The sequence below is a fragment of the Colius striatus genome, chromosome 4 (genome assembly GCF_028858725.1).
Source record: "Colius striatus isolate bColStr4 chromosome 4, bColStr4.1.hap1, whole genome shotgun sequence".
Taxonomy (NCBI): domain Eukaryota; kingdom Metazoa; phylum Chordata; class Aves; order Coliiformes; family Coliidae; genus Colius; species Colius striatus.
This window is the reverse complement of record NC_084762.1, coordinates 45,351,416-45,362,564: the sequence shown is the minus strand read 5'-3', so window position 1 is coordinate 45,362,564 and position 11,149 is coordinate 45,351,416. Positions and strand designations below refer to the sequence as shown.

Below are 11,149 nucleotides of genomic sequence, written 5' to 3'. Positions count from 1 at the left end.
AAAAAAAAAAAACAGATGCTTAGCTATTAGTTGTTTTTTAAAATATAAAATAGTAAGACATCAGAAGTCTATTTCTATTTTAAAGAGTTCTAGTATAGTTCATATTGTAAACACTGAAGTTTATCAAGTTTCAGAGTTCTATAAATACCTAAAGGGGCAGGACCTGCAAATAAAAAATATAAGAGTGGAGAGAAATACATTGAAAAACTTATCAATATTGTATGAATCATTACTTTTAGCTATTCTATTATTTCAAATTTCTTATAGTACATTTAAAAAATAATTCCTGAGATGTCTTGACTCTCGTGACATATGTTTAACAGAATTTATTAATGGAAATCCTTCATCTGTTCTGAAATGAATGTTATTATAACTGGTTTAGATCTATATGGAGAAAAATGACAGACCAACTGCTGTAATGGAATTTTAAATGAAACATGCAAGCTTCTGGCTGATTGGGCACACTACTGAGATGTACGGACTGTTTGAAAATGGTGAAAATTCCATAGATTTGCCTTAATAGAATTATCCTATTCTGTACCCATCTGTAAATGTTTATATTCAGAAAACTCCTACGTTGTTGGCAGTGCAGATGTACTTTGCTTCTGAAATGCTTTGTCTCCTCTGTAAGATAGAGGTGTCTAAATTGATACAAGACATAACTGATAACCTGTCTCTAAAAATATAATCTAAGCTTAGGGTAGACTTTCTGATATCATCTTTTATTCTATGTCTCACACTACTCAAATACCCTTACTAGAATCATTAAGACAATCTCTAGATTGGAAAAATCAGGGCCTGATGTTCAAAAGAACTCTGGTTTGGGTACCTAAATAATAAGATTTTGAGTACTATTTAGTAACTACTCAATGGCAGATTGCAGGAACAAACAGAAGCTGAACTCCTCAAACCTTTGCCACCAAAGTCGGCATGAAGCATTTTCTTTCACATAATACCCTTCAAAACTCTGATCTCTAAGTCCAAACCTTTTCTTAGAAGGCTACAGTGGAAAAATGAAACAGAAGTATTCAACTATAAATTGCTTCACTTTGTACTGTTTGTTTAAATACTGATTAGAAGAATGTGTAGTAAAGGGAGTTGTGAGTGGAGAGGGGCTGGAAGGTACTTTTTCCTGAACTTTCAGTTTCCAAACTGAGTTGTGCCAAGTAACAAGCAGCATACCTATGGCTAACACAATTTGGATCAGAAATTAATCAGATATCAGAGTTCGAAATGTGTTCTCTTTGCTCCTTTTTCTCTGTACAAAAAAAAAAAAACCCACCAAAAATCAAAACACACAATTTTTAAGGACACAAAGTTAAGATTACTGAATAGCAAAGTTCTTGTTTCAAATATTTCTTTTCACTCCAAGTTATTTAGTCTTTTAAAGCACAAATCCTTTTAACAAAATGGTTATACATCCTTAGTATTTAGATCTTTTTTCAACTGAGAAGACTTTATTTTAGTATCTCAACTGGTACTGACCTTACAGACCCATTTGGGTCACCAGAACCTCATTTTATACTAAGTAAAATGTTGCTGCATTATATACCTGTAAGCCCCAGTCACAAAAACACCTATTCCTACACTAAGTTCCAATATATAACACGGACAGACGTTCAGTATAAGCCAAAAAGGGTAACCAAATTTTTGCTGTCCTATGTATATTAAAGACACGGCTGCATCCAATTTCACAAGCTATAGACAGAGAGGTGTTACGTTTAGGATTAATTCTATGCATGATATTTTTGCTACTTAATTCTGAGAAAAGCAACTAATTCTTATGTAATGCCATTTTAGCCATCTGTGTTTCTATAGCATTCTGTCATTTCTGCATGCACACCAATTAGCTATCTGCCCGCTGTTGGAGACATTGTTAGGAATATTAGGCTACTCTGATCTCAATAAAGCGAACAGCAAAATTTCCGTTAATTGGACAGAATCTCATGAGCTCTGAAAAAAGCTGCTATCCTTGTAAAAGTGAAAACAAAAGTTTGCCCATTCCTTGATCAACACAGCTGATAAGCTTACAGTTTATTAAACTGGATAACCTCTGTGGCTTGCAGCTACCTACATCTGCTTCTGTACATGGTGCCTTCCAGCACAGACAGGAAATATCTCGAAGCAGTAGCATCTGAATACACAGATAGATTTACCTGAACTTCAGACAGACATCCATAATACATAAGCTAATATCCCTTCAGAACATAAACAAGCACATTAACAGTAATGTACAGCTAAGGTTACCTCCACATTTCCAAGCTGAAGTATTCCAGGCCTTCTCCCTGTCTTGAATAAAAATATTTAGGAAAGGAAGAAAAACAGATCTACTGGCTTTCAAAAAAATAATAATTAAAAAAATATGATAAGTTCACATCCTTAAAAGAGACAGTGATAACAGAAATTGACAATCAAATTCTCAACTTCATAGAAGTAACTGAGCCTTTGCTTTCTTGATCAATATTGTCATTGTTGGCCTCAGGAACATACAGCAATTTTCTGAGTCTTAAGCAGCTAAAAACTGGTAAGAGGCTAAGGCCTCTCTTAAAATCTTTGACATGGGAGTAATTCCATCTGTTTAACTAAATTTGTTCCTATGACACTTTTAAGACCAAGTCCCATGTGAGATGTTTGTACCTTCCAAGGAACATGCAACAACAAAATTTGCACCTGACTCTGCACATTTTTGTATTAAAGTATGTATATTATCAACCTGTCCTGGTTTTAAAAAGCCACAAACATCATGCAAACCTTATAGGTATATCTTGTGGAACTCTTAGCAGTTGTAAGCTTTAACAATAGCAGAATTAACTCTGGCGTAAAACAATGTTATGACTTTCAGTTGCGTGTCTTTTAAAGCAAGCTTGCTCTTCTGTAAGAACTTCAAATTCACAGCCTGTGCTCAAGTGTCAGAGCCATTTTCTTTAACTGTGAGCCTTGAGCTCTGTCTTTCCACTGAAGTGCCCGCTGTCCCATTGAGCTCCATTTTTATTTATTACATTCCAAAAAAAACAATGAAGCTCTTCTTGAGAGGTTATTTAGCTTATCACTCAGCTTCAAGGCAGAATTTATTATATTTAAACCATTCCTAACCCGTTTTTGACCACCACCACCAGCAGAGATTACAGAGCCTCCCCAGGCATTCTGTTCTAATAATTAATTATTTAACTCTTTTTTTCTAGTGTCTACTGTAAATGTTCGCAGCGGTAATATAAGCTCCTTACTTCTTGCACTCTTCACAGGAGACCTATAGAAAATTACTTCATCTTTTACACTTCTGAACAACAGATCACTTCTATCACAACAGATCACACTTTTATCACAACAGATCTGTTTTGTACAGTCTCATCAACCAGAATTTTATGAGAGAAAAAACCAAACACAATTTTATATAAGAAAACATAGCAAGACTAGTATATTTAGAAAAAAAAGTAGATCCCATTTTGGATCTACTATCTTTATATCTATGATCATATACAGTAAAACATTTTAACAATGGTCATTTATCATGTTCCTCAAGAGAACCAATAAAATGCAATGAATACACATCCTCTGATGTTGCACAGATACAAAATGTATAGTTTGTTTACAAACTAATATTACTGAATGTAAAATGAAGCAACATTTTAAAAAAATATATTGGTAAAGGCCCAAAGTTTACATTTTCTAAAATATTAAGTTCATGTTTTATTTACAGACCAGCTTTCAAAGAATTATTGGCATTTTAAGATAACTGCATAACCTGATGAGTACAAGAATAAAATGAAGCTGTAAAAAAAAAAAAAACAAACAAAAAACCCCAATAATCCAAGTTCCATATAACAGTTCCAAACCTACTATTTTCAATTTCTAATTAGAAAAGCAAGATGTTATCTACCACACATCAACTTACCAGATACTTGTCTAACTCTTCTGTATGCTATAGGTATCACAAGTAACCCATGTTATCCAACCACGTGCCCAAGAGTGCAGTTTTTTGCCCATTCCATCTTCAAATGAAGTTTTGACAACAGTTGTAATATTTACAAATTTAAAATAAAGGCTTGATATCCCTTTGGATTACCACTGTTACTGTGTTTTTTCTCATTGACTACACATAGCAGACTGCAATCCAAAAACCACTTTGTTGACTCTGTGAGTTAACAGCTAAATTAGCTGAATCTACCCCAGCTTGGCTGAAAAAACATCCCAGAGACTCTAAGTAACAGACTACTAGTTAACACTGATTCTGGATGAATGATGACTCAAGTCACTCTCTGAGGTCTCCCTCTTGCTGAGAGGTGGTGTCTCTCAAGGTGGAAGTTTTTAAACTCGAAGGGGACCTATAAGCTAGTATGACCCAAACCGCAGGCTGAACACTGCCAGAAGGTATGTGACAGCCCATGGTTGTGCCAGTTCCGGGGGTCAGTGGTGATACCCTGTCACTCACCAGTGCACCTAATCCTACTGTACTCCAAAAACGCTCCTTTGCCTTAACTGTGCTAGATTAAGTAAACTGAAAGCTGCATAATAAAAACTACAGCCTCAGGCTGTATTAGTTTTAACTAATTTGTACTAGGTCCCAGTAAGGAACACATCTCCTTTTCCATGCTGCACCTTTTTTCTTTTTGGGGCTCTGTCTCATCTCCGGGGGCCTGCATAAGACTGAACATAGAAACAAATGAGGCAGACTTACTGGCCCTCAGAGAGGACTCGTGAATGTCATGGCTCTTCTGCTTTGCCAGGCAAGACCATTGTGAATAATGCAGCTTTTTTCAGGAAAGAAAGTATTTCATTAAACTTGCCACCTTGACTAAAATAAAAAGATATGTGAAAGAATGGAATACGAAGAAATTTCACTTTCTTCACTGTCCCCCTTTACACTCTGTTGTACCAAACTCTTAGCACCTAGATTAGGTAAAAAAAAAAAAAGACTTAAAATGCTTGGGGAATCATGTCCCTTTCTGAAAAATTTTAGGTATATCACATTCACAACTTTGAAAAACAAGTATTTCCTTCCCATGTTTGCCATTAACTGAGATCTCAGTGTTTTCAAACATAACTTGCTTACTTCAATGCCTACATCATATGGAGTATTCCACGCTGGATAAAACAAAACATCAGCCGGTGATGATCCCTGTTTCATAGAGAACTTGATCATATTCTCAAATTAAATCCAGTATTAGTGCATTATACTGCTAATGACAACAAAACTATTTCATATTCTAAGAATACTCATCTCTGAATTTTTTTAAAATACCTAACCAAGCAACACTATGTGTTTCTATGTAGCATCCAAATCTTCTAAAAATATGTTTTCTTGAAAAGATAATTCCCAGTCTAAGTGTATACCAACCATAGATTTTGTTCAATTTAATTTCTTATATTACTTCTGATAAAGCTTCTGCTTTTAACTACAAGCTATACTTTCTAACTGCTGCTCTGCTTCAGCAGCCATAGCTGCTGCCTGCAACTGTTCTGTTTCACTCTGGATGGAATTGGCTGCAGTAACTTGTTTTCTTTCACTGTGCATATTGTTCTCATGCCTTTTCAAATCAGATGCTTTAGCAAATGCCTTAGTGCAGGAACTGCAAACAAAAGGTTTCTCTCCTCGGTGGCGTCTTTCATGGTCTTTCAGATGGGACTTGTGCTTGAAAGCTTTATCACACATGTGGCATGCGAACGGCCTCTCATTACTGTGAACTCTTTCATGTTTTTTTAGATCTGGAGCACGAATAAAAGACTTCCCACATACCTCGCAACTGTAAGGCTTGTAACCTGTGTGTATTTTCAGGTGCTCTTTCAAATGGGCTTGCGTGGTAAAGCCCTTTGTACACATTTCACAAACAAACGGCCTATCAGCAGTGTGTAGCTTCTCATGTTTTCTCAGTCGCGCTTCATCAGAAAACGTCTTACCACAAGCCTGACAAACAATGTGTTCCCTGTGACCGTACAGCAAGTACTCAAACTTCATGTCCCCAGCTGCTGTGGTCCAGCCTGGTGTCTGTTCATCTTTCACTTCACTTATGCCATCATTGAACGTCAAAGCCTGAGGGGTCTGAGATCCTAAGTCTTTTGATTCTGTCGTTTCCATAGGCTCTACTTCTTGGCCATAGCAGTTTACTTTTCGAACCTCTTCGCTTCCCAATTCTTTTAGAATAGCTTCTTGCACTCTAAGGGTAGTGGTAGGCGATTTCCCGTCTTCCTGACTTGGGGGAGTTCCTTCCACTGTCACATCTGATGGACTATCGTCATGATCACCAATTTCTTCCACTTCATCATCTTGAGTATCATTAGGTTCCCCCATAGGACGGTTTATTTTTAGACAGTACTTGCTCTTGGACTGTGTGTTTTCTTCAGGACTAGATACATCACGTTTTTGAGAGCAGAGTTTATCCAGAAATCGAATACCCAGAATCTGGCCTGAAGACATCATCAAATTCACATCCTCTTTTTTAACAGAAATCTTCGCAGTATACATGTAATTGAGAACTTCCTCAAAAATATCAGAACGAAGAAAATCTATTTCTATTACTGACGAACTATCAACTTCCAGTTTTTTGAAAAGCTTTTTGAAGTAAGTACTGCAGGCAGCAAGCACGCACCTATGGGCTCTGAATTTAACATCTTCAACCACAATAGCTATGTCACAAAATTCTCCTTCCAAACGTTGTTCATTTAACGTTTTCAAGAACACAGTTTTGTGATCATCATCATTATACTTAATGGTTTCAGACATACTGATGAAAAACTCCTGTAAAATAAGATGTGAAACTTTTGTAATTTATATCGACTAAGTCAGAAAACTCCAACAGCCAATGTCATCTACCCACTAAAAGAATTTCCCTATAATTTTTGTTTAATATGACCAGAAAAAGTTCAGATTATAAAGGCATTACTCATAAACTTTTTTTAAAATCGTGGCTCCGTAAAGGTCTTTCCCTAGGTTATGTACTTTACAGGACACATCATGATTCATAGAAGATATTTTTTTGTACCAGTACATTAATTTATTCAAGTATTTATTGATTCAGTTACCTAAAATTAAAAAAAAAATCCCCATGAAAAATCCCAGTAAACATATCAAGTAATTCTAAAAGCTAAAGGAAATGTTAATATTAAAAGCTACAGAAGAAGTACTCTAAAAGTGTCAGCATAACTATAGCTAAATGTGAAATATCAAATACAAGCCTTACCATGAACAATGCAGGAAATTTTCTGAACGAATGATTATTAAATATTTGACAGATGGTTAACCCTCACAATGGGCCACCTTCAGCCTGAAAGACAGGAGGATAACAACATTTTAAGAAATAATAAAATCCACTACAAAAATTGTTTTAAATTTGTGTGTTAAACACCGCATTATGAATTATTTAAAATTATACAAATGCATTGTTAAAATACCCAGTTGTTTTGACTGGTTCTACAAATGATTGCACAAATTGTTCTGATGGTGCTGCTGTCATAAATTGCATGTTTACTTTCCCCTGGCTGCTTCACTTTCTTGAGTCCACTTTCCTGCTACTTTGCACTGTATCTAAAAGTCTGATAAACCTCTACAAGAATCAATAGCATTAAACCAGCAACCAACTCATCAAAAAGGTGATCAGTCTTCTGCTGAATTAAGTGTGCTGAGCAAGCCTAGCAGATGGTCTGGTAAGCAGAGCAAGCATGCCAGAAGACAGCAGACTGGGTTGTGGGTGAGTGTGCAGATCCAAGGAGATAAATCCAAGGACACTAGATCTCCAAACAACAGAGATACTTGAACAGCAGACAGATAATATGGGTACAAGCTGCAACATAAGAGGTTCCAAAGAAATACAAGGAAAGACTTCTTCACTGTGAGGGTGATGAAGGACTGGAACAGGCTGCCCAGATGGGTTGTGGAGTCTCCTTCTCTGTGGATATTAAAAACCCACCTGAATGAGTTCCTGTGTGACCTGCTCTAAGTGGTCCTGCAGAGGGGTTGGACTAGATGACCTTTTGAGGTCCCTTCCAGCCCTTGAGATTCTGTGATAATGCAAATCGCGTAACTTAAATTATTCACTTCCAATCTCTCACAGGCATCTAATTGTGACAGAAGCAGGAAACATAGCAGAGATGAGGGAAACAATATTTGGTTCTTTACCAGGCACAGAGCTACTGGGAACTCCTTTCTTAAATTCTAGTTTGTCTTTGTCTATAAACTAAACAGAAGCGGATAGTAGGTATCCAACTGTCACTCTTGGCATTGGGTGTTTAATGTGATACATAAACACTCAGTTCCCTACAACAGGTCTGGTATCTCAGCATATAGCACCAGTGGCTACACAAGAAATGAGGAAGGCCAACATTCTTTTCTAAGTCTTAAATAACCAGATGTTAAGATAGCATGTTAGGAAGTGCATAAATAATGTGAAATACACACACACACAATACCCACCCCACCAAAACCAAAACTCCCAAGAAACACCACGCGTATTTTTCCAGGGCTATCTGGGACTACTGTCCCAGGAAAATGTATCAATCCAGCACTGAAGAGAGCAGGACAAACAACTATTTCCACAGGATCTGTTTAGGGTTCTCTGCAAACTGGGAAAAATGCTGCTTTCATTTTTAAGCAAACACCAAAACACCACTGCTAACAGTCTAGCAGCAATCCCATCCTGTTTTGTTAAACAATATGCAATTTTGCTGCAATTCTGTTGAGACCTACTAAGCAAGAACCAATTATAGATGTAATTGGAAGAAGAGAGTGTTGCTGAGTATGCAGGTGTGTGTAACTGACGAACGAAAAAAAGTTACCAGCCTGCCAGTGTTGCAGGGTCGGCATTTGACCAGAGTAACTCCAGCACTGAGTGCAGGGAGAAACTCACGTTGCCACTGAGTTACGTATTCTGCAAACTATGCCTACACACAGTCGTTACGCTGCCGTTACCACCACAGGAACAAGGAGACGTTATGTCTGGAGTTTTAACTGTCGGTGCAGCAGCCGCGGCCGCCACGCTGGGCGCCCCGCCACGTTAGCTCTCCCGGCTCTGAAGGCGCGCTGTCGCGGCGCTGGCTGCCGTGCCCGTGCCCGCAGAGGCAGCCAGGCGCACGCCCGCTCCATGCACCCGCCGGCGAGGACGCGGCGCGGGCGGGTTCCCGGCGGAGCCCGGCGCTGTCGGGCCGCCACGGGAACCCGCGCCGCCACCGCCGGGGGCCCGCGGCTGCCTGCGCGGCCCTGATGCCGGGAGACACCCCCCGGCCCGCGCTCCCGGCCCGCCGTCGTCAGGGGCGCCCGCGAGCAGCAGACGGCCTCTCTCCGGAGCGAGCCTGGCGCTTCCCCGGACCCGTGCCGCCTCACGGGGCTGCGCGGGGACGGCGCCCCTTACCCGCGCGCCCCAAAGGTTCTCGCGCGGCGCCCGCCCCGCCAGCGGCGGCGGCTGGGACAACGCCAGGTTCCCGCCGCCGGGCCGCGGCCGCGCGCCCCTTTGTTGCAGCCGCCGCCGCGCGGAGCCCGCGCGCCCCAACGTGCGCATCCGTCGCTGGACGCGTCCTCCGCCCTGCCCTCCTCCTCCTCCTCCTCCTCCTTCCCCCGCCCGCCCGCCCGCCGCGCGCGCAGGAGGCAGGCGCGCGACGGCGCCGAGCTGCTGACGGTGGCGGCGGGCGCGCCCGCGGCGCCTCCATCTCACCCAGCGCGAGCCGCCTGGGCAGGGAGGGCTGCTGGAGGCGACGGCGAGGGAGGGGGAAGGGGGGGGAGGAGGAGGCGGGAGGGGGGCGCGCGAGGGAGAGCGCGCGCGCGCAGCGCAGCGGCGGCCCTGCCGTTGGGGGAGGGCATGGGGAGAGGGCTCGCGCTTACCTGCCGCCCGCGCGCGCGCGCGGAACCGCACTTCCCGGGGAGCGCGGGGGGCTGCCGGTGCCGCCGCTGCCGGCGCGCGGGAGGGGGCCGGGGGGGGGGGGGGGAAGGGAGGGAGGGAGGGAGGAGGGGGAATTTGGGGAGGGGGGCTGGGGGGGGGTCTGCGCGCGTCTCTCCGGCCGTCGCCGCCGACTCCTGCACGAGCACCCAGTGCGCGCGCGCGCGCCGGGGGCGGGGGTACGTGCATGCGCGGTGCGGGCAGGGCGCGCCTGTGCCGGCGAGCGTGGAGGAGGGGAAGAGAGCTGGGGGAGCGCGCCGGCTCCATCGCCCCTTTTTAGGGAGGCCTTCGCGCGCCGGCAACATCCAGGCGGGAGAGGAGGGCGGCGGCGCGGCTCTCGGGAGCGACTTCTGCTGAACGGGCGAGCGAGCGGGAGGACGGGGAGCCGCTCCCGCCGCGCCGCGGGCACCCGCCCCGCCTGCGCCCGCGCCCGCGTGAGCGAGCCCGGCAGTGCCAGCTCCCTGCCGCCAGGCGGCGCAGGCGGCGAGCCAGCGCGGGCTCGGCCCCGAGCCGGATGCCGGCCGGGAGAAGGGAGGCGGGAGACCGCGGCCGTTGTGGGGTGGGGCCGCGCGCCGGGCAGGCGGCGCTGGCGCGCGGCGGCAGCTTTTAGGCGTTGCGGCGCTTTCGGGGCCCGCGACCGCGGTGTCGCGGCTGCCGCGCAGTCAGCGGTAGGGCCGCGGGCGGTGTGTCCTTTAAGCGGGATTTTTCAAAAGCAGATATTGGGCCGGTGCCGGTTTACGTCGGCGGAGCTGGCGTGCACGCGCTCGCTGTCGCCGTGGGGTGACTGCTGTGCCAGCGCGCGGGGTCCTGCTTAAAGGATGGGGAGGAGACGCGTTGCTGCCCCTCTACGTTTGTGCTGCCCTCTGCGTGTCACAGGGAGGGGAACGCGACTGCCGACCAAAATCGGTTGCAGGCGGTCACTCGTTTTCCGTGGTTTAGCGTAAAGAGAAATAACGCCATCTGTACAAAGAAAGAAAGAAAAACTGTTGTTGCACTACTCCTTTTCCGCCTCCCGTTTTTCTTTTCAAAACCAGTTTATGAGATTCTAGCCTGATGGCACAGCGTTCGCTGAAATAATCTGTGGATAAATAGAACTTTTGAAATGGTGTTGGTGGTGTAAAATGCAGCAGTTCTTCTAGAAAAGAAGAATCAATATAATAACTACTTATGTTGAACATTACAGCCATGTTAACCATGTTACTGGAATAGTGGAATCATCCTCTGGTAGAAACATAATGACTTTTGCCATCACGTTGATAATTTCTGCCCCTTCTTGAGTTCTTCTTTGT

The 11,149-nt window shown here is 43.7% G+C and overlaps 1 protein-coding gene across 2 annotated transcripts; it reads right to left on the bottom strand.

The window, feature by feature from the left end:
- Positions 1 to 3,654: 3,654 nt before the first annotated feature.
- On the bottom strand, positions 3,655 to 9,890 carry ZBTB14 (zinc finger and BTB domain containing 14). Of its 2 annotated transcripts, none has more exons than XM_061995130.1 (3): positions 9,806 to 9,890; positions 7,176 to 7,259; positions 3,655 to 6,733 (listed from the first exon to the last, which is right to left on the bottom strand). In XM_061995130.1, exons 2-3 carry the CDS (start codon positions 7,176 to 7,178, stop codon positions 5,390 to 5,392), a joined length of 1,347 nt encoding a protein of 448 aa, XP_061851114.1. In that variant the 5' UTR covers positions 7,179 to 7,259; positions 9,806 to 9,890; the 3' UTR covers positions 3,655 to 5,389. The 2 variants fall into 2 exon arrangements, with proteins under 2 accessions (XP_061851114.1, XP_061851115.1); XM_061995131.1 differs by lacking the exon at positions 9,806 to 9,890 and adding an exon at positions 9,339 to 9,363.
- Between the last annotated feature and the right edge of the window lie 1,259 nt (positions 9,891 to 11,149).